Source organism: Neodiprion lecontei, chromosome 3 (assembly GCF_021901455.1).
Source record: "Neodiprion lecontei isolate iyNeoLeco1 chromosome 3, iyNeoLeco1.1, whole genome shotgun sequence".
NCBI classification, from domain to species: Eukaryota; Metazoa; Arthropoda; class Insecta; order Hymenoptera; family Diprionidae; genus Neodiprion; species Neodiprion lecontei.
Window position 1 is genome coordinate 10426977 of NC_060262.1, and position 27917 is coordinate 10454893.

Below are 27917 nucleotides of genomic sequence, written 5' to 3' on the forward strand. Positions count from 1 at the left end.
CGAACTTCACAGATAGGCTCGACGCAACTGTCCGCGCCGATTCGTAGATGTACGCGGACTGAATGAGACCTGGCAAGCTGATCTCGTCGACATGACCGCACACAGCTCGTGCAACAAGGGATACAAATACCTACTAACAATCATCGATATATTTTCCAAGTACGCGTGGGCGGTGCCGATAAAGTCCAAGAGTGGGAAAGATGTTGCTGCTGCCATGAAATCTGTACTGATCCAGAGTCGTATACCTACACATCTGCACATTGAACGAGGCAAAGAATTTTACAACAGCGAATTCAAAGCCCTCGTGAAGCATCACAATACGAGGAAGAGCTCGCCAAAGCGGAATATCCCGACGGCTACCTTGTGGAGAAAGTATAACGCAAACGGGGGAATCTGTTCTATGTGAAGTGGTTGGGTTTTTTCATAGTTCGCCCAATGGTTGGATAAATAAAACAGACATGTAACATAATTTGTATGTATTCTCCGAATGACAATAAAAGATTTTGAATATACAAATATTTTCTCATTTTATCTCCTTTGTACGCACATGTGCCATACTCTGTACTACAAAAATAATAATAATAACAATAATAATGATGATAATAATAATGATAATATGCAATTTCGCCATACGATTATTACACATTTTATTTTTTGGAAAACTTTTTTTAATTTTCTGAAAGCTTTTTTTCGTTTTCTGAAAATTTTTTTTCATTTGTTACGGGGTAGATTGCGTAGGCTCCGATGAGCGGTAATCGGAGCTTACTCCACGCCCAGCCAAGGTGTTATTTGGCTATTGTAGGGTCCGTTCACGTCGACTATGCACTCGCGTGCTACTACTCCCAATGCAGGAAGGGAATGGAATAGAAAGGGATCGGTATTAAGGGAAGGTAAACGATTTAAAGTATATGATTGTTTATTCGTGGTCAATGCAACGGAGTCGGTCAAGGGAAAAAGGGTACGGTCTTGATTTAGAGGGATAGGTGTCTTGCTTGAGTGCTGGGATGGATCTGCCTGCTTCTGCCGGATGTAGCAGGCGAGCTGGCCGCGAGTTACAGGAGAACCTGCTGACTCGCGAACGATAAGGGTAGACTACAGAGCGTAAGGTAACTAAGAGCGTGGGAAAGGAATATGAAGTCTGGCGGACGTAACACGCCCCCCTTTGGGGAAGAACATTCGGTGAGGGTACGAAATAGAATGTTCGGAAGGAAGCGGAAGGCCATGAAACGTAGTGACTCACTTACAGAATATTACAAAGAAAGGTCTTAAAATCTAGCGCCTAGATGTTAGTGCGCGTTTAAGTGGGTTAGTGTACATTTGAATAAAAAAAAAAAAAAAATTTATAAATGACATCTTATCGTACTGAATCACTTACAGAATATTACAAAGAAGGGTCTTAAAATATAGCGCCTAGATGTTAGTGCGCGTTTAAGTGGGTTAGTATACATTTGAATAAAAAAAAAAATTTATAAATGACATCTTATAAATGTGGTGGTATATATGATAGATATTGTATATATGATAGATATTGTGTATGTTATAAACGAAACTTATGCAACGTGCTGATGATTATATTATGGCTGCAGATTATTATGGGCAGAATAAGGCAATGAAAGAATATAATTGCTAATAGCGGAGGGCTTAGCGCCAAACTTCGAGTGGTTCGGAGCTATCGTTAAGGCTTTGCTCGGGGAGCAATTTACGCGGCTTAGGTATGCCTAGTTCCGTCATTTCAATTTCCGATTGGGTCCGGAGCAGCGACGAAGAGCGAGTAGGCAGGTCATCGGGAAATGGTATTATTTCTAGGTGCGGGTGGTGGATGGCATGGCGCGTAGGAATTTGGGGTTTTGTACGACGCGGGTGAGGGATATGTTTAAGGCTGGAAATAATTTGTTCTGGTGATAGAATTTTAGGTTGGACGATACCTTTTTGGGCTAAGGGGATAGCGTCTACTAAACTGGACAGGTCAAGTTCGTATTCGTTCAAGCGTCGGTCCAGGTCAATTAGTCGGTTAAGTGTGCCAATTTCAATTTATTGAAATGGACGATTTTAGTTTTTCGGGGGGTAATCCAAATTTCAGCGTTAATATTGTCAATTATACGTTTAATCGTATACACTCCTTTATAGTGGTCGTCGAATTTGGATCGGGTTTCGTTCAGTAGATAGACCTTTTGACCTGCTTCGAAATTTTGGCTGTTGACGTTACGGTCGTAATACGTCTTGGAACGATGCTTTGCTTGTTGTAGGTTGGACGCGGCGTGTTTTCGTATGCTGGATAGATTAGCGATTAAGTCTAGAAGGAAGGAATCGTAGGAACGAGTATACGCGCTGGCAGGGTTCGCGTCTGTTGGGAGTCTGGCTTGAGAGCCAAAAATTAGTTGGTGGGGGGTGAAGTTAGTACCTTCGTGCTTCGCGGTGTTATAACAAAAAATTGCAAAGCGGATGTAATCGTCCCAGTCTTTACCAGCATCCGTGTAGTGTTTGATGTGCTCAGTGAGAACAAGGTGACTGCGTTCTAGCGATCCGTTAGACTGTGGGCGGTAAGCTGTGGTTCGTATTTGCTTAATTTTGAAAAGTTTACAAAGATGTTTGATGACTGAGCTCATAAAATTCTGTCCTTGGTCTGTGAGTATTGCTCGAGGAGCACCGTAAGGTGTAATGTATTCTTTTGCGAATGCTGCGCCTATAGTTTTGGCGGTGGCATCAGGTAAAGGGATGGCGTCCAGGAATTTTGTCAAATTTCATTGTATCGTCAAAAGATATTTGTTGTTCGATTTAGTAAGGGGTAGAGGTCCAACAATGTATAATGCCACTTTGTCGAATGCATCGGCAGGCGTGTCCGTTATCATCATTGGCAATTTGGTTTTTACTCTGACCAATTTTTTTCTTTGGCAACTCTCGCAAGTTCTTATGGAATCTTGGATTTGTTCTTTCATACGGGGCCAAAAATACTTTTGTCTAATGCGGTTATATATTTTAGTGACACCTTGATGACCGCCGATCAACGATTCGTGGCATTCTCTGATTATTTCTTTTCGTAAACATTCGTCTGGGATGACAGTCGTGTTTCGACAAAGGATGATTTGAATTTCTAAGTCTGCGAAAATATAGGATAGAAGTTTTCGGATAACGCGAGGATCGAGAGCGTCTAAACTGTCATCGGTTATCGGGAGGGCAAGAGACTTTAGGTTTGAATCGGCTAAAGCCGTTTACAGTTTGGACAATAGCTTGAAGATATCGTATAGATTGCTTTTATCTGAGCCTTTTGTTTTCAATACTAGGGTGAAAATACGTCGACTATTGTGCTTAGATTCAATGATATCAAATTTTCGCGGACGAGGCCTCATTACTATTTTTGGGTCAACCATATTCTCGCCGGCAAGTTGGGCTGGTATACCTTTGATCCAAGCGCAGTCTGTCGATATGAAGTGCGCATAGTTGGTTTTGAGCATCAAAAGTCCATCATTGGTATCTTTGACATTGTCCGATACTGGTATGTCGTCCAAGTTGTCAATAAAATATGCGAAACCGTGAGGGTCATTAATTTGATCATCGTTAGTGTTGAGAGCACTGTCATGGTTATGGTCAGTAATTTCCATATGGGAATCGAATTGTTGAGTGCACGTATAGTATTCAGCGTCTGTGAGCAAGTCGGAACTGTCGTCGTTATCAGAGGTGGGCGGGAGGGGCGAGGGGGGAGGGGAACAGGAGTGTAAGGAAGGGTTCGTCGGCCTGGAAGTAGCGGGGGGGTATCTCCTATCGGGACGCGGAGGCCCGACAGGGGAGGGCATGATGACGTCAGTGGGTGGGGGTGGAGGTGGAATCGGACGAGGTGCTGCAGGTTTAGTCGGACGTTCCGATTCCTTTCGCAAATGGCGGCGGGGGGGTAATCCAGATGTGGAAGGGACAGGGTCAGGGAGGTTAGTATAAACGGGTGGGGGTGTAATGCAGGGGCGCGCGGTGGCAGGAAGCGGAGAGTCGAGGCGGCAAACGGTGATTCTTATTTTCGAATTTTTGAAAACGTAATGGATCATTCTGCGTACCGCGCTCCATTCTAATTTGTCAAGTCCGCAACCTATCAATGGTATCGAGACGGATGTTACGCCATCTTCTTGCAAGGTTTTCCTAAAGTTAACCAAGGTGTCAAAAAAAACGTGGGGCAAAGGTTTGTCGCTGTATTTGGACTTCGTAACTAGGTTATAGATTTTCCGGTTTCCATGTACCACAGAAATAACGTCAGTCACAGTCGGGTCGAATTCTCTAAGTTGTTCGCGGTTTATGAATCTACGTTCTGTCAGTTCTGAAGCGATTCCTTTTGACATTTGGCAGTCAGCCGATATGCAATGAGCCAAGTTATCCTTTTGCTGTAATAGGTCAGCTTTTATTTCTTTGATACGTCTATTACGCATGAGAGGAAAAGTTTCGCTTTCTATGAGGAAATCGCTATAAGCAGGGCCCGGTAAATCGGTGGTTGGACAAAGGTCATCGGTTCCTGATTCAGTTTCTGGGGTCTGTAAGTCATCCGAGCTAAGGGAAGAATCTGAAAAATAGCTCAGGTATGGTCTTTTATGAGGCCCAGGATTTGTTGAAGAATTTGTTTCGCGATGGCGTTTAGGTTGGTGATGTTCTGGGATCGGTGCCGGGGTAACGAGGGGGGTTTTGAGCAACGGAGTTTCTTTATCGCTGAACTCATCGTCGGAGAGATCAGAGGAATCAGAGGCATCAGAGGAGTATATCATCTTACAGGGTTGTGAGATTTTAGGGTGTTTCAGTGGAGCTGGGTTGGTGGACTCGTCTGTGGTCTGTCGAGGGCGTCTGGGGTACTGATGAGTCTTTTTAGTGCGTTTTTTTGGTTTATCGCTAGAGGCTTCAGTCGTTGGACGGGGGCGTTTTGCATCTATGGGAAGAATTTGAGCGGTGTCGGGCGGTGCGTTCCTGGACAGAGCATCAGCGTTGGTATTAGATTTTCCGGACTTGTATTTCGTATCAAAGTCGTACTCTGCTAGTTCTAAGCTCCATCGTAATAAACGGGAATTAGGCTTCTTGACGCTTTTTACCCATTTGAGTGGCTCGTGGTCTGTTATTAAAGTGAACTTCTGACCATAGATGTAGGGGCGGAAGTGATTCATACTCCAGTAGGCGGCTAAGAATTCTTTATCAGGTACCGAGTAGTTTAATTCAGCGGGCTTGAGGGCTCGGGATGCGTATGCTACCGGTAGGTCGGCACCGTCTTTATCTTGACTGAGAACTGCACCTATCGCGAATTTTGACGCGTCTGTAGTGAGCGTGAATGGTTTGTTGAAGTCCGGGTGTTGTAGAATTGGTTCTTTGCATAAACAATCGCGTAAGGTTTCAAAGGCAGACTGGTGTTCGGACGTCCAGATGAAAGGGGTATCCTTCTTCGTTAAATTGTTAAGGCATTTAGCAATTTTTCCAAAATTTGGAACAAATCTTCGGTAATAACCTAAAAGGCCAAGGAACTGTCTAACGTTTTTGGGACTTTTGGGGACAGGATACTCTTTTACAGCTATTAATTTACCAGGGTCAGGTTTTACTCCTGACTCAGTTATGAGGTGTCCGAGGTAAACGACTTCCTTGCGCAAGAATTCGCACTTGTCTGGCTGTAGAGTTAAACCAGCAGCGGTTAGTCGCTTCATTAATTTCCGAAATTTAATTTCATGTTCTTGCAAGTTTCGAGCGTAAATAACTATGTCATCTAAATATACGAACATCTCGTTGCCTTGTAGGCCTAGAAGGACTTGGTCCATGAGCCTTTGAAACGTGGCGGGGGCGTTCTTTAGTCCGAAGGGCATACGAGAAAATTCATAATGGCCTCTAGGTGTCGAAAATGCAGTTTTCGTGCTGTGGTCCGGATGCATGGGAATTTGGTGGAACCCGGAAGCAAGGTCGAATGTGGAAAAGTATTTAGCTGAGCCAAGCTGGTCAAGGATTTCCGTGATATCGGGCATGGGGTATGCGTCGCCGACTGTTTTTTCGTTAAGTTTTCTGTAGTCGATTACCATACGCCATCGTTTATTGCCGTCACTATCCGGTTTTTTTGGAACGATCCACACCGGGGAATTATACGGAGATGAGGAATGTTTAATAAGATTTTGTTTGAGTAGTTTATCAACTTGGAATTCGATTTCGTCTTTGTGAATTTTGGGAAAACGGTATTGTTTGGTATGAATAGGCGTATTGTCCATCGTGGGGATAGTGTGATGAGATAAATTGGTGTGGCCTAATTTATCGCCTGGGAGGTAAAAGAGATGGTTAAATTCTGTTACGAGGTTAAATATAGATTGTTTTTCGGTCTCATTCAAATGATCAAGATGTAAGCTGTTCTTTAGGACGTCCAATCTTTCTGACCTACTGTCAGTCAAGAGTACTGTTGCGGCACCGGGACAGGGTGTACTGTCGTCAGGGATAGGAGGATCGGATTGCAGTTGCGCGAGGTCAGTGGACTGGATGGGGCAGGAGGGGGGATTATTAGTCGGTCGCGATGTACGCTTGGCGGCAGAAACAATTAATGAGTTGCTGAGGAGAGGGCCTGGGTGCGAAACGAGGGTTTTGGCGCGGGCATCGCTGTGGTGGTTACTCGATGCAGTGGGCGTAGCGTTGGGCATGACTGTACTCAGTGGCTCGTCGAACTCGTCTAGGGTTACTGTTGGGGGTCTTATCTCTACGGCAGATTCGTTACAATTGAACGCGTACGAGTAAGCGATGCCGTTCTGGTTTTCAACTAACGCTTCACCACATAGAACATTGTTGCCTAAATCGATGCGTTTAAGGTAACCTACTTTAGTGTCTGGGTTCGCAACTATTAGTGGGATGGCTTTCACGGTACGGGCCTGTATTGTAATTACGCGCGTTTTTTCGGGCGCGGACGAGGGTTCATCGAATTTACTAAAGTGGATTGGCAATGAGGATCCAAGCATCACCGAGTTTGAGTTGAAAGAAATCGTTGCTTTCTCTTTTCGTAAGAAGGGCTGGCCTAAGATGCCGTCGTGCGGAATCGGAAACGAGTCAGGGACCAAGTGAAAGGTATGGGATTTATTATTAAAACGTATTTCCGTTTTTGCGATAGTTTGCGTCTTTTTGTCTGTTATACCAGTCAGCGTCAAACGTTCGTCGGTTGTTCGTCGTACGAGGGGCCTAACGGAACTTTCTTTGACCAAGTTGACGTCTGCACCGGTGTCAATAATAAATGTAGATATTTTTATTAGCTCGGGGGTGTCGATCGAAATTAGTGGAGGGTCAGCTGAAGCTGTTATGAGGATATGACTTGAAGATCGGAACGCTAGTTGTTTGCATTGCTCGCGGGCGCGTTCTCCCCGCGGGCGATGTTCCCGTTTAAATGTTTATTTGAGCCTGCATTGCCTTGGTTATTACGCGGAAAGGATCTACATCGGTCTACTGTGTGGCCTCTGCGATTACAATTGTCGCAGTGCAGTTCTTGGTTTACGTTGCATTCATTGTGGAAGTGGCCCATTCTGCGACATTTGGTACAATATCTTTTACTTTGCAAACGGTGACATTCCGTGATGGAGTGACCCTGGTGGTTACAAAATTGACAAGTGCTGGGCAGAGCATTAACGTGGTCAGCAGAACTGTTGTTCGGATGGAGTGCTTGGGCGTAGGTTCCGGGTTCGGTACGAGGCGCTGGTTGATAAACGTAACCACGTGTGGGCAATGACATCAGGGGGGGGATAGAGGAGGCCGCGGTGGGCACCTGAGACGGAGGAGCAGTATGGGGGGGGTAACGGCAGACACATGGGTGTAGAGGGGGTAAAATAATGTGCAGAGAATTGCATCTGACGGTTAATTAGCTCGGCTTCTTCACCTTCGGCGATGCTGACGGCAGTTTCGAAGGTTGGTAATGGTCTGATAGTAGCGATTCTCCACTCCAATTCTGGCCGAAGCCCTCTAATAAACGATCTAGAGGTATCCTTCTTTAGATCGTTCAGTAGAAGCGTTGCTAAGTCTGGTGGGTGTTTGGCTATGATTGCTGTGCTTATTTCTTTTGATATTGCTCTTATTCTGCACGAGTAATCTATGATGCGCTCATATGGTTGTTGTGTAATTCTATCTAATTGAGCGGATAACTGGCGTATGGGGATATCCGGGCGGTATGCTCGGCTAAGGGCAGTTATGAGGTCCTCGACGTCATTACAGTTAATGCCTATTAAATATTGAGATGCGGGGCCTGTAACCTTTGATTGCGCAAATTTGGCGAAAGTCATTTTATCCGAAGCTTTTATAAGAGTCTCTACGTGACGTAATTGTTCTACAAATGAGTCAAAGGGCATGTTGTGGCCGTCAAAAGGGGGGATTGTCGGTAAGACATCTTTTACTGACCAAAAGTTTGAACCGGTTTCGTTAGTTGGTGCCATGTTGATTTAAGCAGGGTATTGCAAGTACAGGAATAAAAATATCAACTTAATACTAAGACTTAGAATAGACTTACAGGGCGAAGGTAAACGCAAAAACAGAGTACAGCATGGTTCTAGGCAGCTGGACGCAGGTGAAACTTGAAGAGGCGATACACGTCATGCGTCGGCACGAGGAGGGTATAGATGAGGTACTCCGTGGCGTGTTGATAAATAAGTGTGGTAATCCAGGTCTTAGGGCGATGTCACTTTCGGGTCCAGGTTCTCGTCTCAACAGGGTTGCAGGAGTCCGAATGAGCGGGAAGGGTCCATTCAATATTTGTCGGTTCGAAGGGTGATGTGTTCAGATGCGGTGTGCGGCTTAACTTGGCTATCGCACTGAATTTCCACTCGCTACACAGTTATTCGACGTCGTACGTATCGATGAATTTCAATAGTACCAAAATGTGACGGAGTTATTGAAATTGGGGACTGTTTGCAGAGCCTGTGTCCGTGGCGAGTTGAATAGGTTCTGCGTGCCTGTCACAGTACTTTGTGGCCCAGAGTTCGTTCGTAACACGGCTATCACTGATTGATACGGCGTTAGAAATTTTGAGCACTGAACACTTTCGTAGAAAACATGCAGCACTGCACTGACGGGTAGGTCGACGGGCAAAACCGCTGCCACCAAAGTGTTACGGGGTAGATTGCGTAGGCTCCGATGAGCGGTAATCGGAGCTTACTCCACGCCCAGCCAAGGTGTTATTTGGCTATTGTAGGGTCCGTTCACGTCGACTATGCACTCGCGTGCTACTACTCCCAATGCAGGAAGGGAATGGAATAGAAAGGGATCGGTATTAAGGGAAGGTAAACGATTTAAAGTATATGATTGTTTATTCGTGGTCAATGCAACGGAGTCGGTCAAGGGAAAAAGGGTACGGTCTTGATTTAGAGGGATAGGTGTCTTGCTTGAGTGCTGGGATGGATCTGCCTGCTTCTGCCGGATGTAGCAGGCGAGCTGGCCGCGAGTTACAGGAGAACCTGCTGACTCGCGAACGATAAGGGTAGACTACAGAGCGTAAGGTAACTAAGAGCGTGGGAAAGGAATATGAAGTCTGGAGGACGTAACACATTTACTGAAAACTTTTTTTCATTTTCTGAAAACTTTTTTGCGTTTTCTGAGAATTTTCTTCATTTTCTAAAAACTTTTCTCGTGGCAAACGAATAAATATGAATAATTACTTGATATATCAATAATAAATAAATAAATAATTGTTGAGTGTATGAATTCGCATTTTGTGACTTCAAATCCATTAAATATCGTATTGATCGTGAAACGTTTCTGCCCGATAATGGATCGTTCGAGCCGTCAAACATCAAATATTTACATCAATTTTATGTCCACACTTTCTCCTATAGCTATTGGGGGGCTGGGATAAACCCCCAAAGTACGGTGTCGGTCTGTCCAGGTATCAATTGCCGCTTGTCATCCTGCCAACTCAGAGCCGATTTTTTTTCTACGATCGTGCTTACTTCGTGTTTTTTGCTGCGTATTAAACACTGTGGAAGAGTCAACTCTTGGTAAGCCGTCAGACAGCGCTTATAATCATCAAACGTGATGCTATTTATCGACGAATTTCTTACACCCTTGGCGCGCTCACTCACTTTTACGCCCCCGTCATATTTTTCCCCATCCTCACCCATCGTAGTAAATGTGTACAGCTTTGCTCGCAGTCCCACAAACTCTGTCATAATTTTACCATTATTTTCATCGTTCATTAGCCCTAGTTGTTTTTTGTTTTTGAGGGGAATACCATACACATTGTCGGGCGGATAGTCAGAGGTATCAAACATTGTATCTACATCACGTTTGATGATATCGTAGATTATTAGGCACATTGAATTGATAAATAAGGCTGTCTGTCTCGGTATACATCAATTTAGCTTGTTTATTCGGAAAGTTGGTTTTAATATAATTATAGTGGAAATCGTAGGGAAAGATTTTTGACAGATCTAGAATTGATGCGCCGACGTAAATAGGTTTGGCGAAGTGAACTTTGACACGATTCATTTCAATGATAACCATATCAGTGCCAAATATGGTGCAGCTGTGAAAGTTTGCTCGGGCAATAAGCGTTCTCGCACCACCTCTTCCCTCCCATTTTGTAACCAATTTAACATCTTTATGGTTTCGCACATTCTCCATAGTCTTGCCGAACACAGCGTTATACATGAGTTTGTAAAAGTTTTTCTCAAATTCATTCCTAGACCGCTTACGCATGTCTGTGTTGAGAGTGATGTAAGGCTCGAGCCATGGAAATTGTGCAAACTTCAAAATTCTGTGCACTTTCGTTACTTTTAATCCTCAACTCAAACACTGTTTCAAATTTCTATAGTGCAATATATATTTTGTTTTGGGGTGAAGGGTGGTCGCGAGTTTGGAATTTTTACTACCTGGAGGAGTAAAATGTTCGGGACAAAGTGGTAAGTCTTTGTGATCCTCGTGGAGTTCCACAGGGTAGTCCAAATCTACCTCCAGAAAGTAGCCGATCGGCGAATCGTCCGGATAGTTCGTTATATCGATGTGCTGATACTCCCACTCGAACGAACCGATTGGTGAATGCACGCTCATAACTGCACCGTACAGATTATTCACGTCAAAATACATGAGATACGATTCCGCTTTGTTTGGATCAAAATCTTTTCCCATGAATCTATTATTGGCCCGAGCGTGTCGATTGGAACATTGCGCTACGCCGCCTCGAATGGCTCTTCCAATGAATAACACCATTTCAGCGTTGTCTAAGAGTTGCAAATTTACATTAGTACGCTTGAGCATCGCGTCGAAAGCAAGTTCCGGTGCAGTGTAGTAGTGCAACGGATCTAAATTGTATGTTTTGAAGCAGCTAGCGCGGAAATTTTCGAAAATATCGGCAAGCAAAGGAACATCGGTCTTCAAATATAAATCTGAGTAGCCCGCGAATGACTCTGAATGGAATTTCCTCCAAACAGTTTTCGCGTGCTCGTAATCGGTGTCTGAAATATTTGCATCGCAGAGGCGCGAGTAGAAATGCGTCTTTGCGGATAATCGCGGTTCATCGAGTTTCCCCCAACAATCGACGTATTCATAGGGAAAAACGCCTTTGCGGGTCATCAAACTGAACTGAGTCGGGTTATTATAAAATTTGCGTGTTATGCGTTTATCGGTATCGGTCAAATATGTGGAAAGTTTATCGATGCTGCTAGCCATAAATCGGAACGAATCGATGAATCTCAAGTGCATCATTGTTCCATCGACGCGTTTCGTGAAGGATATATATTTTTCCTTATTTATGGGTAGCAGTGTAATTTTACCGGAAAAAGTTGACGCGAGGGATTTTATTGAAAAGTGAGAATCGTAACCGGACAAATTGTGGAAAACTATTAGAATTGTGTGCGACTCTCTGAAATTCAAATTACATCGATTATGAGCAGGAACACGATATTCACCCGTGAAGTGACAGTGATCGTAACACTTTTTCTCCTCAGGGGTAAACGGTTCTTCACAAATATAACAATTCTTTGCGCGCATGTGACGATCGCGTTGCACTTGGGTAAGAGACCTCATCGGAATTATGTTTTTGATGCGTGACTCTACTTGAATTGATAAATCGTTAAGCTGTTTTATAAAACAATCTATGCAATCGACACCGCGTTTACCGTGAAACTCCGATAAAGTCTCATCGTATGCGCAATGTACATAGTACGCTACACTGTGCGGGATATGCATTTGAATTTCACAAGTCTTACGAGTTTCAAATTCATCCACAGGTTCAGGGATTAATATACATTCGAGATCGGCGTATACGACAAATGGAACGGTGCCTTTGTTTTGAAAATTGGAAAATACTGAATCTTTACACTTGAGAAATTCCATGCGTACTATATTTAGCGTAATACAATCTTGTCGGTGATTGTCGTAGACATGTTTCGCGCTAAAGTGGCACAAACATCTGTCACATAAAAATTTTTTGTGTTCATGAATGGACAATTGTTTGCTCACCAATCGGGAAAGATCTTTAATCCAAGCAAAGTGGAATCTCGGTGCAAACTCACCAGTCATATCGTCTTCCGGATTACTCTCAACCATTTGAAGATGGATCATGTCAATGTTTACGCTATGCAAATTTTTACTCAAATAAATCGGCACGATGACGCTTGTATTTGATTTTGCATGATGCGAAAAAGTTTGAGATTCTATACCATATACATTGATGCGCAAATTATTTAATCTCTCAAGCTTTTTCACATCATGTAGAGTAGCAGGGAATTTGATACCTGTACAGTCCAACTCGGAAAAATATCGATGATAATGGCTAGTCCTATCGGTGTGGGTGTTGACCGGGTGGAGGGCTGCTGTGACGGACCAGAGAAGGCATCTTTCGTCCTCGTTCCTCACGTTGATCACAGCCTTTTTATGTCGAATGTCTTGGGGCAGCTCGACGAATGTTGACGCCCCCGCGGCGAGAGGCTGGTAGCGATTGATATTTACAGCGAGGTTAAGGATCTCAATCATACTCCAGCCGGAATCGCGTTGCTCGAAATCTTCCACCTTTGACTGCAGATCACCCCGTGCACGTATAAACCAACCATTTATATCGCTTGATGGGAGGAGAATCGCCACGTTGGAGGTGTTGAAACTCTTGACTTCGGTGGAGATCTCTTCATGCTTGGCATTTTCGTATTTGCATGATAATATGATGTTAACCTTCACATTTCCCTCCTCGCGCAGTATCAGCTCCAACTTCTCGGTGACGACGTGCTGCACATCGTCCAGAAAGGCGTCCAAATTTTTATGACGGAGATTTGTGACAACCCCCGTTCTGATTTGGCTGGCGAAAGCGCTATCCACGTCGTCCCATTGTACACCCGCAAGAGTACCGATATTTCCACCCGTCACCACTGTGCGCTGCTGCAACTGCTTGATCTTCGTCACCCAAGATTGCAGAAGTGCGATCGTATGTTGAATCCGTATTTTCGCACCAACGGTTGTTCCTCGTTGCATGGAAATATCGCGCAGAACTTGGATATTCGCAATTCCAATATCAACCCAATGATTGATGACGGCGTCATTCTCTTCTCCGGGTGGTTGCTCTCTCAGCAAATTGTATGTCCCCTCCATCTGCTCTGCAAGTCCCATATACGCTTCGACTGCCATGACTTTAACGGTTATAGGTAACAATTGTATGTCAGAGAAAATGACAATTATAGGCTTTCGACTTGCAAGTATCGTGTAAGACTGATGAGTCTGCATCGGATGCGTTGAGCTTATATACAGGCCGATAGATCGCAAGAATTTGGGAACGGTGCGCACTGCGTTCTGTGCATATCGGAGGGAAAAATGACGTCAGAGATGCGATGCGCACTGCGTTCTGCGCATATCGGAAGGAAAAATGACGTCAGAGATGCGATGCGCACTGCGTTCTGCGCATATCGGAAGGAAAAATGACGTCAGAGATGCGATGCGCACTGCGTTCTGCGCATCTCGGCTTGATCGGCTGGTATGTATTGTGACGTGGATTTTTCCGTTCCTCGGTCACTCGGAGAAGATGACTGAGAACTTACCACGTGCACAATAATTCGGCGTCCTCGATGTCCCTTGAACCTGAAATAATACCGCGAAATTTGTTGGGCGCCTGGCGTGATCAACACGCCTCGAAATCGGTAATACGATATACCGCGACCATATGCTCGGTAGCTCAGTACCGCGGAGAGGGGAGAGGTAATTTTTGGGTAGAGACTGATACGCCACACGTACGCTGACAAGATATTTCACAAAGCAGCAACAAAATTAAACAATATATTTCAAAATAGCGATAATACAAAAAAAATAAAAATAATAACAATACTGCGAAAGTTTTTCCTCGCGATCCCAAACGCAAACGCTTAGCTTACAAAAAAAAAGAACGAGCGAACAAAATAATCAATCAAGGAAAAAAGAAAAAAAATATGAAGTGATCCCGAAGACCTCTACGGGGTACGTGCGCTAGTCACTTCACTACTCGTGACCGCTAATTTACGCACAAAAAGAAACCACAAGCAAAATCGGACGCGACGCGCTGCTCGCGATCGTCCTCCACAGAACGGCGCTAATCGCCAACTTAATACTAACGGATTATGCAAATAAAGAAAAAAACTAAACTGAAACGAGGCTTGTCGCGGCACCCGCGACCCTCCTCTAGGAACGAATAGTTTCATTAGCGCGCACCCGAGCTCCACTTTCTCTGCGACGGCGGGACGCGGTCGCGAATTCGAATGCTCCCCGTGAGACTGCTCGCGACCTACAGGAGAACGGAGGCTGTATCGGATGAAGTAAAATGACCCCGTGTAACGGATTTCAGTTACACTCAAACTCGAGGCAATAATGTCTCGGCTCAACTCGTGACTCGACTCGATCTCCTCGATCCCCCGAAATTAACGCTACTTCCTTACGCGCAACTCAGGCTACGGTCACCAAGCAGATGTATCGGCTAAAGAATCTCGAGTACAGTCGCTAACGCCAATCCTCACTGGCTATCCGTCCTCGGCAAGCCTTTACTAATTATCTCTCGAGATTCCTTCGCAAGAAGGTTAACAGCGCTTACCGCTCCACATCCACGCGATGAACTCGCCCACTCCCTCGTGATTTTTCCCAGTCATCTCGACTCGCAACCACTCTAATCTTCGGAAACCCTCGAAAAAAACGCAACAATCACTGTTTACTAGAGCTTCCGCTAACCGCCAGAACTAGAGTGATCTCGGATGGTCGCAACGCCGATCTCGTCACGCTAATCCTTCGTGACGTCATCACCCTAAGAATGCGCAACAATCGATCGGTCATCCATTTTGGGGATTGCGCAACTTGCCGCGCACCTGTCGTCGCTACGCGGCGCAGAACTTAAGGCTGGATCGCGATGTCGTCTCCCGCGCAGCTCTACGGAGTCCTGGGGTTGGGCGGGGTGGTGCTCCCTCGTCGCTAGCTGGTCTCTCGCGGGTGCCTCGGTCGGGCGTAGGCGGGGTGAGCGGGGAGGCTGCGGCGCGCCGGCCGCCAGCGGGAAACGCGTCCGCCTTGGATTCCCGCGCTGCAGGGATCTGCGTTGCCTCCCCCTTCGCAGCCTCGGTGTCCTTCCCGCGAGATCTCCGCGGTTATGCCTTGCCTCGAAAGATCTTCGGCGTCGGGGTTGGTCACTGGAGGGTAGCCGGTGCACTCAAAAATAATAATAAAAAAAAAAAGCCTGTAATATCTTGGTCGCAATGCTCTATTTCGTCCCTGTCGAAGCTCGGGTGCGTGACTCCAGTTCTGGCGCTCTCTAGGATTATTTCGCGACTCGATTTTCTAAACCCTGATTCCGGGATCTCACCCAGGGTTCAGGGAGTCTCTTGTAACGGGCAGGCCTAACCGAACTGCCACGTTACAGTGTACACACAGTTTTGGGTTTTACGACTCTTTATAGCGAACAAGTCCGAACCTGCACATCACCAACCATATTAGCGTGGGGTATGCAACGAGAAAAAAATCTGCGAACCAAAAGCAGGTAGCGAACAGTGTTTGGCGTGAGAAAAATCTTGTCTTGCCGACCCTTCACCGGATGGTATGTGTACACACAGTTTTGAATTTTACGACTCTTCAAAGCGAACAAGTCCGAGCCTGCACATCCCCCGCCATTCTCTATGATATGTATGTTCGGTTTCAAATGAGCTACGATAACAAAGAAGCTGAGCTTTTGCTATCGAGGCGTGTATTTATAAACCAAGCTCCCCTTATCGTCATGGATTGCTCCAAGCCGAACGAAACATTGAAAACTGGAACTGTGGACATTCGATTGGAATTTGACTGTAGCATTACGTTCCCACCACACACTTCTGCCTACTGCGTGATCTTGCACGATCGCATTGTTGAATTTAATCCGATCAGTGGTACTGTTAAAAAATTGGTATAAGTCAATTTTGGAATGATGATATGTTTAATTAATATGGATATTGAAAATAATATGTATAATTTTACTCGTTAAAATTTAGAATAAGATAATTTAGAATAGAAGAAGAAAACTAAATGTAATTGATGTTGAATAAAAAAATTGTTCAAAGCATTCAAAACGCCGTTTTAAACCTTCCTTCAGGGGTCATTTCCTGGAATTTTTTCAATAGATCTAGCGGGTTTCTACCCTATCCGATGTACTCGTATGTGCGGCTTTCCTGCGCCAAACAAGTCTCGACAGGAATTATTTTGTGTGTGTGTGTGTGTGTGTCAAATCTTATGAAAACAGCCATCTTGCGGCAAGCCAAGAAAATGATCAGCGGGGGGGGGGGGGGGGTAGCACCGCGGGTTAGCGGCGGGCGGAGGGGGGTGGCACCGCGGCTGGGGGGGGGGGGTCGCGCCGCGGATTGGGGATGCGAGGGGGAAGGAGGGCGGGGCGGGGAGGGGGGTGGTCCAGAACCGGCATATACTCGTATACACTACTGATTAGTATGTTAACAAAAGTTTTTTTCGATTTGTTTTAACTTTTCTGTATTCCCTATCATCGTATCCATACAAAAATCCTGGAAAAATTTTAGAATCATATCGAAAAAATATGAACGGACAGAAAAGGGGGCCATCAGACTCCCCGCCCCATTCACCATCCCGATCGCCGACATATAAGCGGGTGTGCAGAGGGGCGGCTTATGATGAGGAGGATGATGAGGATGAATTGACTGATAGTGATGCTGATACGCTAATTATCGACCCCGAGCGATGTATTGACGATAGTGTTGGTGATGATGCTCGCGAGTTTGAACATAATTTGGCTGGCGAGCATCATCTAGAATCATCATCATCATCGAGTGATGTGGAGGATGAGGAGGAGGAGGAGGCGGAGGGGGAGGAAGCGGAGGTGGAGGAGGATGAGGAAGAGGGGGAGGCGGAGGTGGAGGGTGTTTGGAATGGCGGTGATGGTGATGAAACACGCATCGGATTCGGTTTACTTCTGTATGAGATTGATCAAATCCGTCAAATGCTGGGAGACATCGACAGGGCTGACGATGATGGTTATTATTCGGACGAGGATTGGTGTGTAGCACTACATTACAATAAAATTCTAGTATTTTCCACACCTTCTCCGTATCACTCATTTTGAATAGGTGGAAACTTTTTTGAACTGGAGATTCATCATGCATATAAATGATGAGTGCAGCGGCATCAACTTTTCTATTTCGGCTTGCTCGTTTTACAGATTTTTCATCGCGAATCAATTTTAGGAAGAAAAAAATGTCATCTCATTCAAGTGATGATGACGATGAGTGGTCGATCGTTGATTGGGGCGAGGACGAGGAGGCTGAGGAAGAGATAATCATAGGCTTTTCCGAAGTAACACGTGAGTTCTCGTTGGAGGAGCTTCGGGATCTCGTTAAGGATGCGCGAGCTGCTCGAGTGAGACCAAACAGCCGACATTGTATAAATTACGGTGATATATGTATGGAAATGATTGTGGAAAAATGGGCGAATGAAACTATCGTAATAATTATAGATGTCGAAAATAGCGATGATGATAATGATGTTAGCGAACAGGATAACGATAATGATTTTATGGATTATTTCGAGGAATAAACCACGCTAAATTCATAATTATTGATTATATATTTTTCACAAGTAAAAATTCATAACATTCACATTTTGTATGACGAGAATGGGTGAAAGTTATAAAGATATATATTCGTAATGTATCCTATTTCTAGATTATAATTTTATTGAATAGTAAATTTTTTTAATTCTATGTATAAGCTATGATATAATTGAGATTAATTCTATTGAATATTCTACATATAAACCCGAATATAATTGTATATATTGTAATAAATTCCATTGTTATTTTGGTGAATATTGTCCATATTATCTATACACACGATTGCAACCTAGACAGTCTTTAATTAGAGGATTCGGTCCATCCACGATATCGCCATCGGGTCCTGGTGTGTAATGCATGCTACATCTGCGGAAACTTGCGATGACGTAGTCCATTTTCATATTCTCTGGTAGTTTATCCCGCGCATCATTGATGGAGTTTGATGCGAACGTGCGAATCAATTCTTTTGGTAAAAAAGCTATATAGTCGGACATCATTGCACTTAAACCGTCCAATTATTTGTAAAGACGGAAGGATTTCTCGAGGGAGCTGGTACACTCCTTCGAATACCAACTCCTTAGTCGCTGCACATTTTGAAAGGCACAATTGTATGCCGGGATGTATTCAGAGTTGTCATCATACCAAATTGAGCCTAGCGCTGTTGCTTGCTGGAGGTTATTCGCTGGAGAGTATCCATGGTTCACGTCATGCCACGGTGCCGCTTCCATATACCTCAATTTTTCCATTGCGGGGGGTATGATATGCAAATCTTCCATATTAATAACCCTCGTTGTACCATCGACGATCTCCGTCAGCCATGCTTTCTTCTCCGCCCCTTTTACGTATACGTAACACGCATTTTCAACCATTTTTCTCACAATCTTCGTCACATCCTCGTGAGATTTGTTGCCCGCGTTCCATGATATTCCGTGGTGATTGCGTGTCAACCATTCATCGGTAGCTCTAAATTCAAGTGGTAAGCTTGCCAAATCATAGGGCGGTTTGAAAATGATGTAATCCAGACCCGACCCGTTTACATTCATGACTGCGACTTCCTTGGGTACAAACTTCATGTTATGACCGATAAAACATTGCACGTCTAGGATCATCGCCATGTTGAGGAGTGGGAATGTTGCGCTCGATTATATACTGACGGATGGTACGTGAAAGGCTGACGAGTCTGCATCAGATGCGTTGAGCTTACATGGCCGATAGATCGAAAGAATTAGGGAACGGTGCGCACTGCGTTCTGCGTATATCGGAGGGAAAAATGACGTCAGAGAGGCGGTGCGCACTGCGTTCTGCGCATCTCGGAAGGAAAAATGGCGTCAGAGACGACTGGGCCCAGCCTGTACCCATCCCCCTATCTCCAAATTTTTGGGTTTTATTGCTCGTTTGAAGTGACCCGCTTCCGCAGCTGCATCTTGCCTAAAAGCGTGTTGGAACAGGTTTTCACCCCCTCCCCCGCCCCGCGAACCCACCGCCGCCTACGATGAATGCCCACCCTAGTATAAAAATCCGCGCAAATGCTGCGAGTAAAGTAGCAATGTATAGTTTCCCAAGTATGTAATGGAAATCGGTCAACAAAAAGCAGGTAATGGGCGGTGCAGGTATAAAAAATCGGGGCCCAGAGCCCTTGCCCCGAATACCTACGTTTATGACGTTCGGCGGAAAACAAGTCTCGACAGGAATTATTTTGTGTGTGTGTGTGTGTGTGTGTGTGTGTGTGTGTGTGTGTGTGTGTGTGTGTGTGTGTGTGTGTGTGTGCGCGCGCGCGTCAAATCCTATGAAAACAGCCATCTTGCGGCAAAACCCGAAAATGATCAACGGGGCGAGTAGCGCTGCGGATTTGGGGGGGGTACCGCCTCGGATTCGGAGGGGGTGGTACCTCCGCGGATGGGGGGGGGGGGGGGGGTAGGCGGCGGGGGGGGGTCACACCGCGGATTCGGGGGGGAGTGGGGGGGGGGGGGTGGTCCAGAACTTTCATATATACGCTACTAACGTAAAATCAGTTTGTTCCCTTTACTGTACTTTTTCCGTTGAATAAGGCTTTAACGTCAATTTGTTATTGCACAGGCATTGAATTTGTGCAACAGTTACAAGAAAATATAGTCACAGTGATCATAACGAGAAAGAATAGTAACGGATACTAGACTTTCTGGCAACAGCTAGAAAACTACTTTTCATTCTTTACCTAGAACTATATTTTTCGATTGTGGTAAAGAATGAAAATAGTTAAGGACTGAGCGGTAACCGAAACTAAAACTTTCTTGAAGTGTTATTATGATTCCTAATGAAGATGACAAATTTAAAATAACGACAATAAACATCAAAGATCATTGGTTATGAACTGAAATTAATTTAAAATTGGGGAATCCCATCAAGTTTTCACTGTTTTACTCTTTCAATTAAAACTATCATCACGTCCATAACAAATTGAACATTTTTTCACGCCGTAATTTGTCTTAAATGATATTCTAAACACATTGATGAAATGGAATCAAATAGTTTTCGAATTAGGAAACATTGAAGTGAACGGATCTCATCCATTAGTACAGCACAACTAACACTTTTGAGTCACCGATTTTTAGATTTCACTTCATTAATGTGTTTCTAAGATTGATTCATACAAATGTCATCATAAATAAAATCACGATATTTTAGTAACGTGATAATTGTTTCAATAGATAAAATAAAATATTAAAAAATGCATTACAAAAGAAACAGTTAGGAGCCCCATTTTGTCCACAGGCTTGAATTGTTCATACGTATTATACAGTGAGAATTTGTAGAAATTTTGTCACAAAAATCATACAGGTCCAACTGTGCGAAAACTCGCTGCTTCTGTTTAAAGCCTAACTTCAACGTTAAGAGAGAATTGAATATTTTCTCACAATTTTTTGTAAAACAGTCAATTTCAGGACGAAGAATTTAATATAATTTAATTTTCTGTAATAATTGATAATTTATACTAAAAAACCATCGATGTAGACTTCAAACTGGCCACCCATCATTACCGTGCAGTACCCTAGGCGATCATAGAATGCACCAGTAATATTTAACACGTGTTGTGGTGACATGTTCGCAAGGATTTCGGTGATTTTTCCTTCGAGTTCGACACGGTTCGCGATGCCGCCTTCCGTGTGCAAACGGTTCTTTAAGGGGGGAACCCAGTTCAGACCGATCGAAAAATCGTCTGTTTTTTTATTGCATGAATCGTTAGTATAACTATTCAAGAATATGTGGTCAAAATTTCAAAGCAAAATTCCCATTAGTTCGAATGCAATGAGCACTTAAGTGACCGCCCGTCGGTTCTGTGAAGAAGCGCACGGTAATTATAACGGAGCGGTCGCCCAGACCCTTCTTTTCCAGCTACCTGCCTCAATACCGCTGTACTATCGAATAATAGAATGACGCATATGAGCAAGAAGAGGGATTGCTATATGATGCTGGAATAGCTGATTAACCGGTGAGCATTTTTTATAATTAATTATTGCCTTGAATTTCTTGTTTTCGCTACATTTTATTTCAAACGCGTTTTTCTCGAAACGACGTTTTTTCGACTTGCGTACATTCTAGCTCAAAAAGTTATTGATCAATCGTTCTGAAATTTGGTGTAGATATTCTTTATTCAATTCCACGTGATATGAACCTAATTCGGGGATTATATTGTTATTAAAAAGATATGTTCTTATGCAAGAAAGATGAAAAAATATAGTATAAAAACATGACATTGTGTTCAAGCACCTCAAAAACATGCAATTTTCAATTTGTTTGATCAAAATTAGGTTCATATTCTTAGAAAGTATGTTTTTAATGAAAAAAAAAATCCCGACGATTACAGATAAAAATTGCGACGTCAGGGATGTACGCAAGCCAAATGCTCGGACGGCAATCGCCCATGGACTGCACGCGGCAACTCCACTATTTCCGGCGGAAATCATTTGAAAAAATTTCAAAGTGTACTTGAAAACATAAATAAAATATCCTCCAAGTTTAAACATTTTGTGGTTATTCCTTTCTGGTTAAAAAAAATCATGAAAAACAGCAAAATTTCGACCTCATAAACCGGTTTCCCCCTTTAAGGAAATTTACCGATTATTATGATTCACACAATGATGCAGCAATGATTATAGTCAAATTCGATCCAGAATGTGCATTCTGGCAATGAAATTTATTCACCCTCTTGAAAACCAGCAAATCTTTACGGTATTACAGATTTGTCGCTGTAAAATGTCAGCACGAAACAATTAGTAGGTGAATATTCGATGATCAAGTAAGAGCCACTTGAGCTTATATTTAAGATAGATTTAAGATCTACACATTTGGATGGGGTCAAAGCTGGATCACCTATACATGTGCGATGACCGAATTTCAACTAATCATTACAGCGAGACTTACAGAATAGTGCAATGTGGTTTCTTTCCAGTTTTTTCTGGCTAGATATCAGAGAGCGAGGTCATTGATTCGTAGTCGTTGGTTGGATTGCGTTTTTTTATTGAGTCACCTGACTGAGGTCCGGCGAGAGTGACTGTTTCAATTTTACTCTGACCACTGTATAAGAATGGAGCACAGAAAAATTTGGCGCCAGGCTAATGTGGTAAGTGGACTTGACCCTTATAATCAGACGATTTCTAACGGTTTGCAAACAGCGTTTAGTGTAATGGAAATTTTCCGTGCTCGCTTATTATTCCACAAATAATTCTTCTCAGCGAATTTATCTCCATCCACGTGTTTGCAGTTGCTTACATATTCACGATCAATCGTTATCATAATTACTGGCAATCTCGTCTCCGTTCGATCAAGTCGCGACTTTTCACTGTAGTTGAAAAAAAACACGCGTTGAGCCCGAGAATTTTGTGGCGGATTTTCGAAAAAAGTGCTGACAGTAAACCGTGTTGCGAAATGATGGTTGATAAGGTCGAAGTCGATGCTGCGGTGGTGAGGCGTGTCGAGGCTATGTATACGTATGTATATAATGAAAATGTTCCGTCCGAGAAACAGCCGACGACGATAAGTGACCGTCACGTGACACAGCGCGTGCTGTTGCCGAGTGGGGCAAGTAACCCGCCCCCATCCGTAAGTGCAGCAGTAGTAAAGTTTCTCGGCAAGAGGAGACTCGAGCTTAAGGTCACAAGGTTCGCGATTATATTCGTCGGAGGCAATTTTCCATAAAACACGTATCCCGCGCAGTATCTCGTCTGAAGTTCAGGTTATTGGTTGTTCAATAACGTAATTAAAGTTTACCTACGAAGATTGAAAACAAGGTGCGAGATGAGGGATCTGAATAAGCTTCCAAGTCAGCCTCTTAACTTGTTTGCTTCAAATGGAGTTAACAAGAGTTACTCGAGCACTAGCAACATTTCCGTCTCCTCGATTTCTACGGTAAGTTATCTAATTCCCTTATAATCTTCATCAAACTCTACTGTAGGGCGAGGGTGTTACACGGGATAATTTAGGATTGAATTTTATGTTCAAGTTCCGTACCTTGTGAAAAATCGAAGTAAATAATTCCATCCATCACGCACTCGTTTTGAACAATGCACTTTGATCGGTTGTCACATCTTCGAACGCGAATTAACATTACCAATAATGGGTTTTCGATTTATCGGTTTCACGAAAGTTTAACACAGTTAAAAAGTATAACACTGAGATTCATATTTCACAAAGCATTGTAAACAAAAAAAAAATGAAATTACATTGAATAATAACGACAGTCCTGTGACAGTTTCAATGACTAACGTTCAGGCATTCGATACTTTTTGTGATTCACATCCATATTCCAAGGTTGACAACATTAACCGATTCTGCGAGTTTATCATAGCAACATTTATCACAGAGTTGATCTTGAAGACCAACAACGTGAATCGTAGACTTTAAGCAAAGAGAGACGGGTGTAAGTACCGATTAACGGTTTTTTGACTCAGCATGAACCTTTGACCCAATATACGCGCGTTATCAGTAATGAGCGTTGAGTCATTGAGTCAATATGTGCGGTGACAAAAGACTATCGACGTTCCATATTCTATCATAATAGGGAGATATGGCACAGCAGGAGTATTTATGTAAAATCAAGGAACCGAAGAATTACTACCTGAATATTGCTTGGCCTTATCGCAGTAGCTCAATGGTTTTACGCCCGCATATACGTACAACGATTTGATTTTACAGGGAGATGAGTCAGTCTTTGACCCTTACTGCGTCGAGGGAAATCCGCAAAAAATCACCTGCGAAGACGTGACCTCAGCCGCGTTCAAAATCAAGTCGGGGATAATCAACACACCATGTGCGGTATGTAAATATCACTGTATATCGAGCAATCGGAAGTCTTCGATTCACTTCCAATTGCACAAACATCATTTTTCATGACACTCACCCGAAACCTCCGTCGAACAGAGATCCCGGCTGTCGGACTCCATGGGCATGGAGCTGTACCTGAAGAAGGACTTCCTGCAAACCACGGGAAGCTTCAAGGAGCGAGGCGCTCGCTACGCTTTGCTGATGCTCTCCGACGAGCAGAAACGTAACGGAGTGATATCGGCCTCCCTGGGCAACCATGCCTTGGCACTTTGCTACCATGGGGCAAAACTTGGAATACCGGTGACAGTCGTGATGCCGGCTGTGGCGCCGATCATGAAAATCGCAGCGTGCAAACAGCACGGCGCAACGGTCGTCGTCCAGGGTTCGGACATGGGTGAGGCCAAGCAGAACGCCATGCAGATCGGCAAGGAAAAGGGCCTCGTCTACATCAACGGGTAGGAACAATATTCCCGACTCAGTTTGGCGTCTATGTCCACTGTCACAAGTGTGATATGCGGTCTTTCCCTCCTCCAGCTACGATCATCCGCACATCATGGCCGGTCAAGGAACATTGGGATTGGAGGTCGTGGAGCAGGTTCCAGATATCGATGCCGTTGTCGTTCCCGTCGGAGGAGGAGGTCTCATCGCCGGTGTTGCACTGGCGATAAAAACCCTGCATCCGCATGTGAAAGTTATAGTAAGAATCGGAAGAATCAGAAGCATTAATTCCAACCTATCCTAAAATACTGTATAACAGAGTAGTTCCTTATTTGACATTTTTTTTTTTTTTATAATGAGCCACTCGAAATATATGTGATAAATACTAAAAGAAACTGGTGGAAGTAGGAAAATATTTTGACTTCTAAATATTTTCCTACTTTCTCTGGGTTTTACGGCAAATTTTTCGAGGGACACGTTAGAAAGAGAAAAAAAGTTAAAAAGTAATGAAACTGTACAATTCTTTCTCTCCAAAAGGCCTCTCAGAACCGTTTTTTCACTTTTCACCGATTTTTCCCAGGGCGTCGAGTCCCACAGGTGCGCAAGTTTCACGGCAGCCCGGGCAGCCGGTCGTCCAACTTACACACCAATCGAATCGACTCTAGCCGATGGTCTGGCCGTCCCTATGGTCGGCTACAACGCCTTCGTTACTGCCGATCCGCTGATTGACAAGCTAGTCGTCGTCAAGGAGGAGTGGATCGCCATAGCGATCTTGAAGTTGGTCGAAAATGAGAAGTGCATAGTCGAGGGTGCCGGAGCTACGGGATTGGCCGCCATTCTCGCAGGACAGCTCGACGAACTGAAAGGAAAAAGGTGAGGTGACACCATTTGAGTTCGCAACCAAAGATTCCAACATCTCTCAAGCAGCTCATTAGGAAAGTAACGGCTCAGTTCCTCCAACGAAGAGCTGAACGATGTTCCGATCGCCATCGTTTCAAATGCCACACCAACTTAGTAGTTTCGTAACTCATAAAACAATTTTGTACAATTTTACGAGCTTTTGGAATGTGATTTCTTGTAGTTCGAATGCATAATGTTCCTGACAGTACCTGTAAGACCTTTTTTCCTGGGACTCCGGTTTTCCCGTTTTCTGATACGCGATCCCGCAGGAAGATGGTAGGTATACGGCAAGGAGGTAGCGATCCTTGAGAAACAACGAAGCATGGGGGTGGTGGTTCTTCGTCAGTCGTTCCATCCAGAGTTCGCGCGTCATTCCGTCGTCGTTTCCGGGCGTCGTTACGTAACGACCCGAAACGAAGTATAATCGTAAAAGTTAATTAACCGTTAAACGGGCCATCCCTTAGCCCGCACCTCTTCGAGGGCGTTGCCGCCTCACCTACATCGGTTAAAATCTGTTTTAGAGTGGTCCTTCCCCTCTGCGGTGGCAACATAGATACGACGATCCTGGGTAGGTGCCTGGAGCGCGGACTTGCCGCCGAGGGTCGCCTCCTCAAGTTCACAGTGACGGTGTCCGACCGTCCAGGAGGGATCTCCGAGCTCTGCAAGATGGTCGCCGACATCGGGGTGTCCATAAAAGACATCATGCACGAGCGGGCCTGGATCATGTCGGACATATTCAGCGTCGAGGTCAAGATCGTATGCGAGACCAGGGACGCCCATCACGCCCGACAGCTACAGGAAATGCTCTACAAGAACTACAGGAGGGTTGTTTTTGGCAACAGTTCCGAATTTTCAAACGGTGACGATCGATCCTTCACAGGGTGCTAGATTGTAAACCAGTTATGACGCTACCGCATTAGATTAAATGCGTTCAATCCGCGTTCAAACCGAAATCAAGATTAACCATCGATAGTTTTTGAATCGCCTTAGACTGAAACGACATTGAGGACGTGTATTATCGAAAAATGACTTAGCGTTGCTACTGAATTATTTCTCTCGACGTTGACTGTAGATGATATTTTCAACGCTTACTTTAACTGATCGTGGATAAAAGAAGGCAACTCGTTCAGTTGTGTGAACATTGTAATGTGTAACTTTTATTTATTCCTATTTCTGATCTTGTGGTTATGGGCCAAACGTTTCTGTACATATTATACACCTACCTATAGTTCGCATAGCTGTAACGAAAGATAAAATTGTTAATCAATAATTCTGGGTATTATACATGGGGTATCTGGGTAAAAGTTTTGTTAATAAAGAATGTTTGATTAGTATTGCGGTTTTATACTTAAAAATTGATAGCCTATACTCCCTGAGAATGTGAAAAGGGGGTTTCTTTCTGTGCTAAAAAACCTCGGCAGGGGGTCTGAGTTTAATCCTAGATCCAAGAAAATGGTGGCTAGAGAAAATCTCTCCGATAAAAATCCCCGCAGGATAAAATCATCTATGACAGAAAAAACAAAGAAAAAAAAAATAAAAAAATAAAAAAACAGATTAAATTAAATTGACGAGGAAAATATAAATTTCTGCAGTGAGAATTTTTTCAATGGGGGATTTTTTCAGGGGAGATTTTCAAAGAGGATATTGTGGATGGTAAGCAAGAAAATTAATGCTGGCTACCATCCAACCTTGGATCGTTTAATAAGTCGAAGACGATGATCGGGGTCCCCGAGTAAGGCGGGGGAGAATTGGCTGAGTCGTAATAAATGTCATGGCGACTTTTGGTCGGGACATTGAATTAAACGAGTTTCAGCTACCGGTTACATTTCCTGAGGGGCAACCTGCGGAGCGGGGAAACCAGAACCTTGGTGATTTCGGTCACGTCAAGCCTTCTGGGTGCTGCGCAGCCAGCGCTCGTCGCTCCGACTTGGAACAACCCGCACATCCTCTGACACGCTACATTTAACGTCGAACGAACTTCGTATCATAATTGGATGTATTAAATCCTGATGCCCGTGACAAGCTGGGATTAGTGCTTGCTCGATTGTGCCCCGACACCGCTGCCGACAAACTCGTCGCGTATCTCGCCAGCTTAATTCGTCGTTATACCGAAACGCAGCTTGGCGAAACAACTGGCAGTCAAGCCTGAATTTTTTACTTTCTACATTAACAAGGATCCCAGGTCAATCCCTCTGAATCGTTTTTTTTTTTCTTTTCTTTTGTAACATGTTATGGTAGACTAAAAACTGAGCGACCAAGAATAAATCAGGACATCAAAAGTGTGAAGAAA

At 44.1% G+C, this 27917-nt stretch overlaps 1 protein-coding gene across 2 annotated transcripts; it reads left to right on the plus strand.

The window, feature by feature from the left end:
• Positions 1 to 22519: 22519 nt before the first annotated feature.
• On the plus strand, positions 22520 to 26961 carry LOC124293498 (L-threonine ammonia-lyase-like). Of its 2 annotated transcripts, none has more exons than XM_046734499.1 (6): positions 22520 to 22589; positions 24161 to 24280; positions 24386 to 24744; positions 24824 to 24986; positions 25308 to 25600; positions 26149 to 26961. In XM_046734499.1, exons 1-6 carry the CDS (start codon positions 22554 to 22556, stop codon positions 26513 to 26515), a joined length of 1338 nt encoding a protein of 445 aa, XP_046590455.1. In that variant the 5' UTR covers positions 22520 to 22553; the 3' UTR covers positions 26516 to 26961. The 2 variants fall into 2 exon arrangements, with proteins under 2 accessions (XP_046590455.1, XP_046590454.1); XM_046734498.1 differs by lacking the exon at positions 22520 to 22589 and adding an exon at positions 23082 to 23374.
• Positions 26962 to 27917: the final 956 nt, after the last annotated feature.

Bases quoted from the DNA above. Each gene is read 5' to 3' on its own strand.
- LOC124293498 (XM_046734498.1), top strand. From the start codon at position 23,264: ATGAGGGATCTGAATAAGCTTCCAAGTCAGCCTCTTAACTTGTTTGCT. The intron at 24,987-25,307 runs GTAAGAATCGGA...GATTTTTCCCAG, and splicing joins ATCCGCATGTGAAAGTTATA to GGCGTCGAGTCCCACAGGTG. The intron at 25,601-26,148 runs GTGAGGTGACAC...AATCTGTTTTAG, and splicing joins GACGAACTGAAAGGAAAAAG to AGTGGTCCTTCCCCTCTGCG.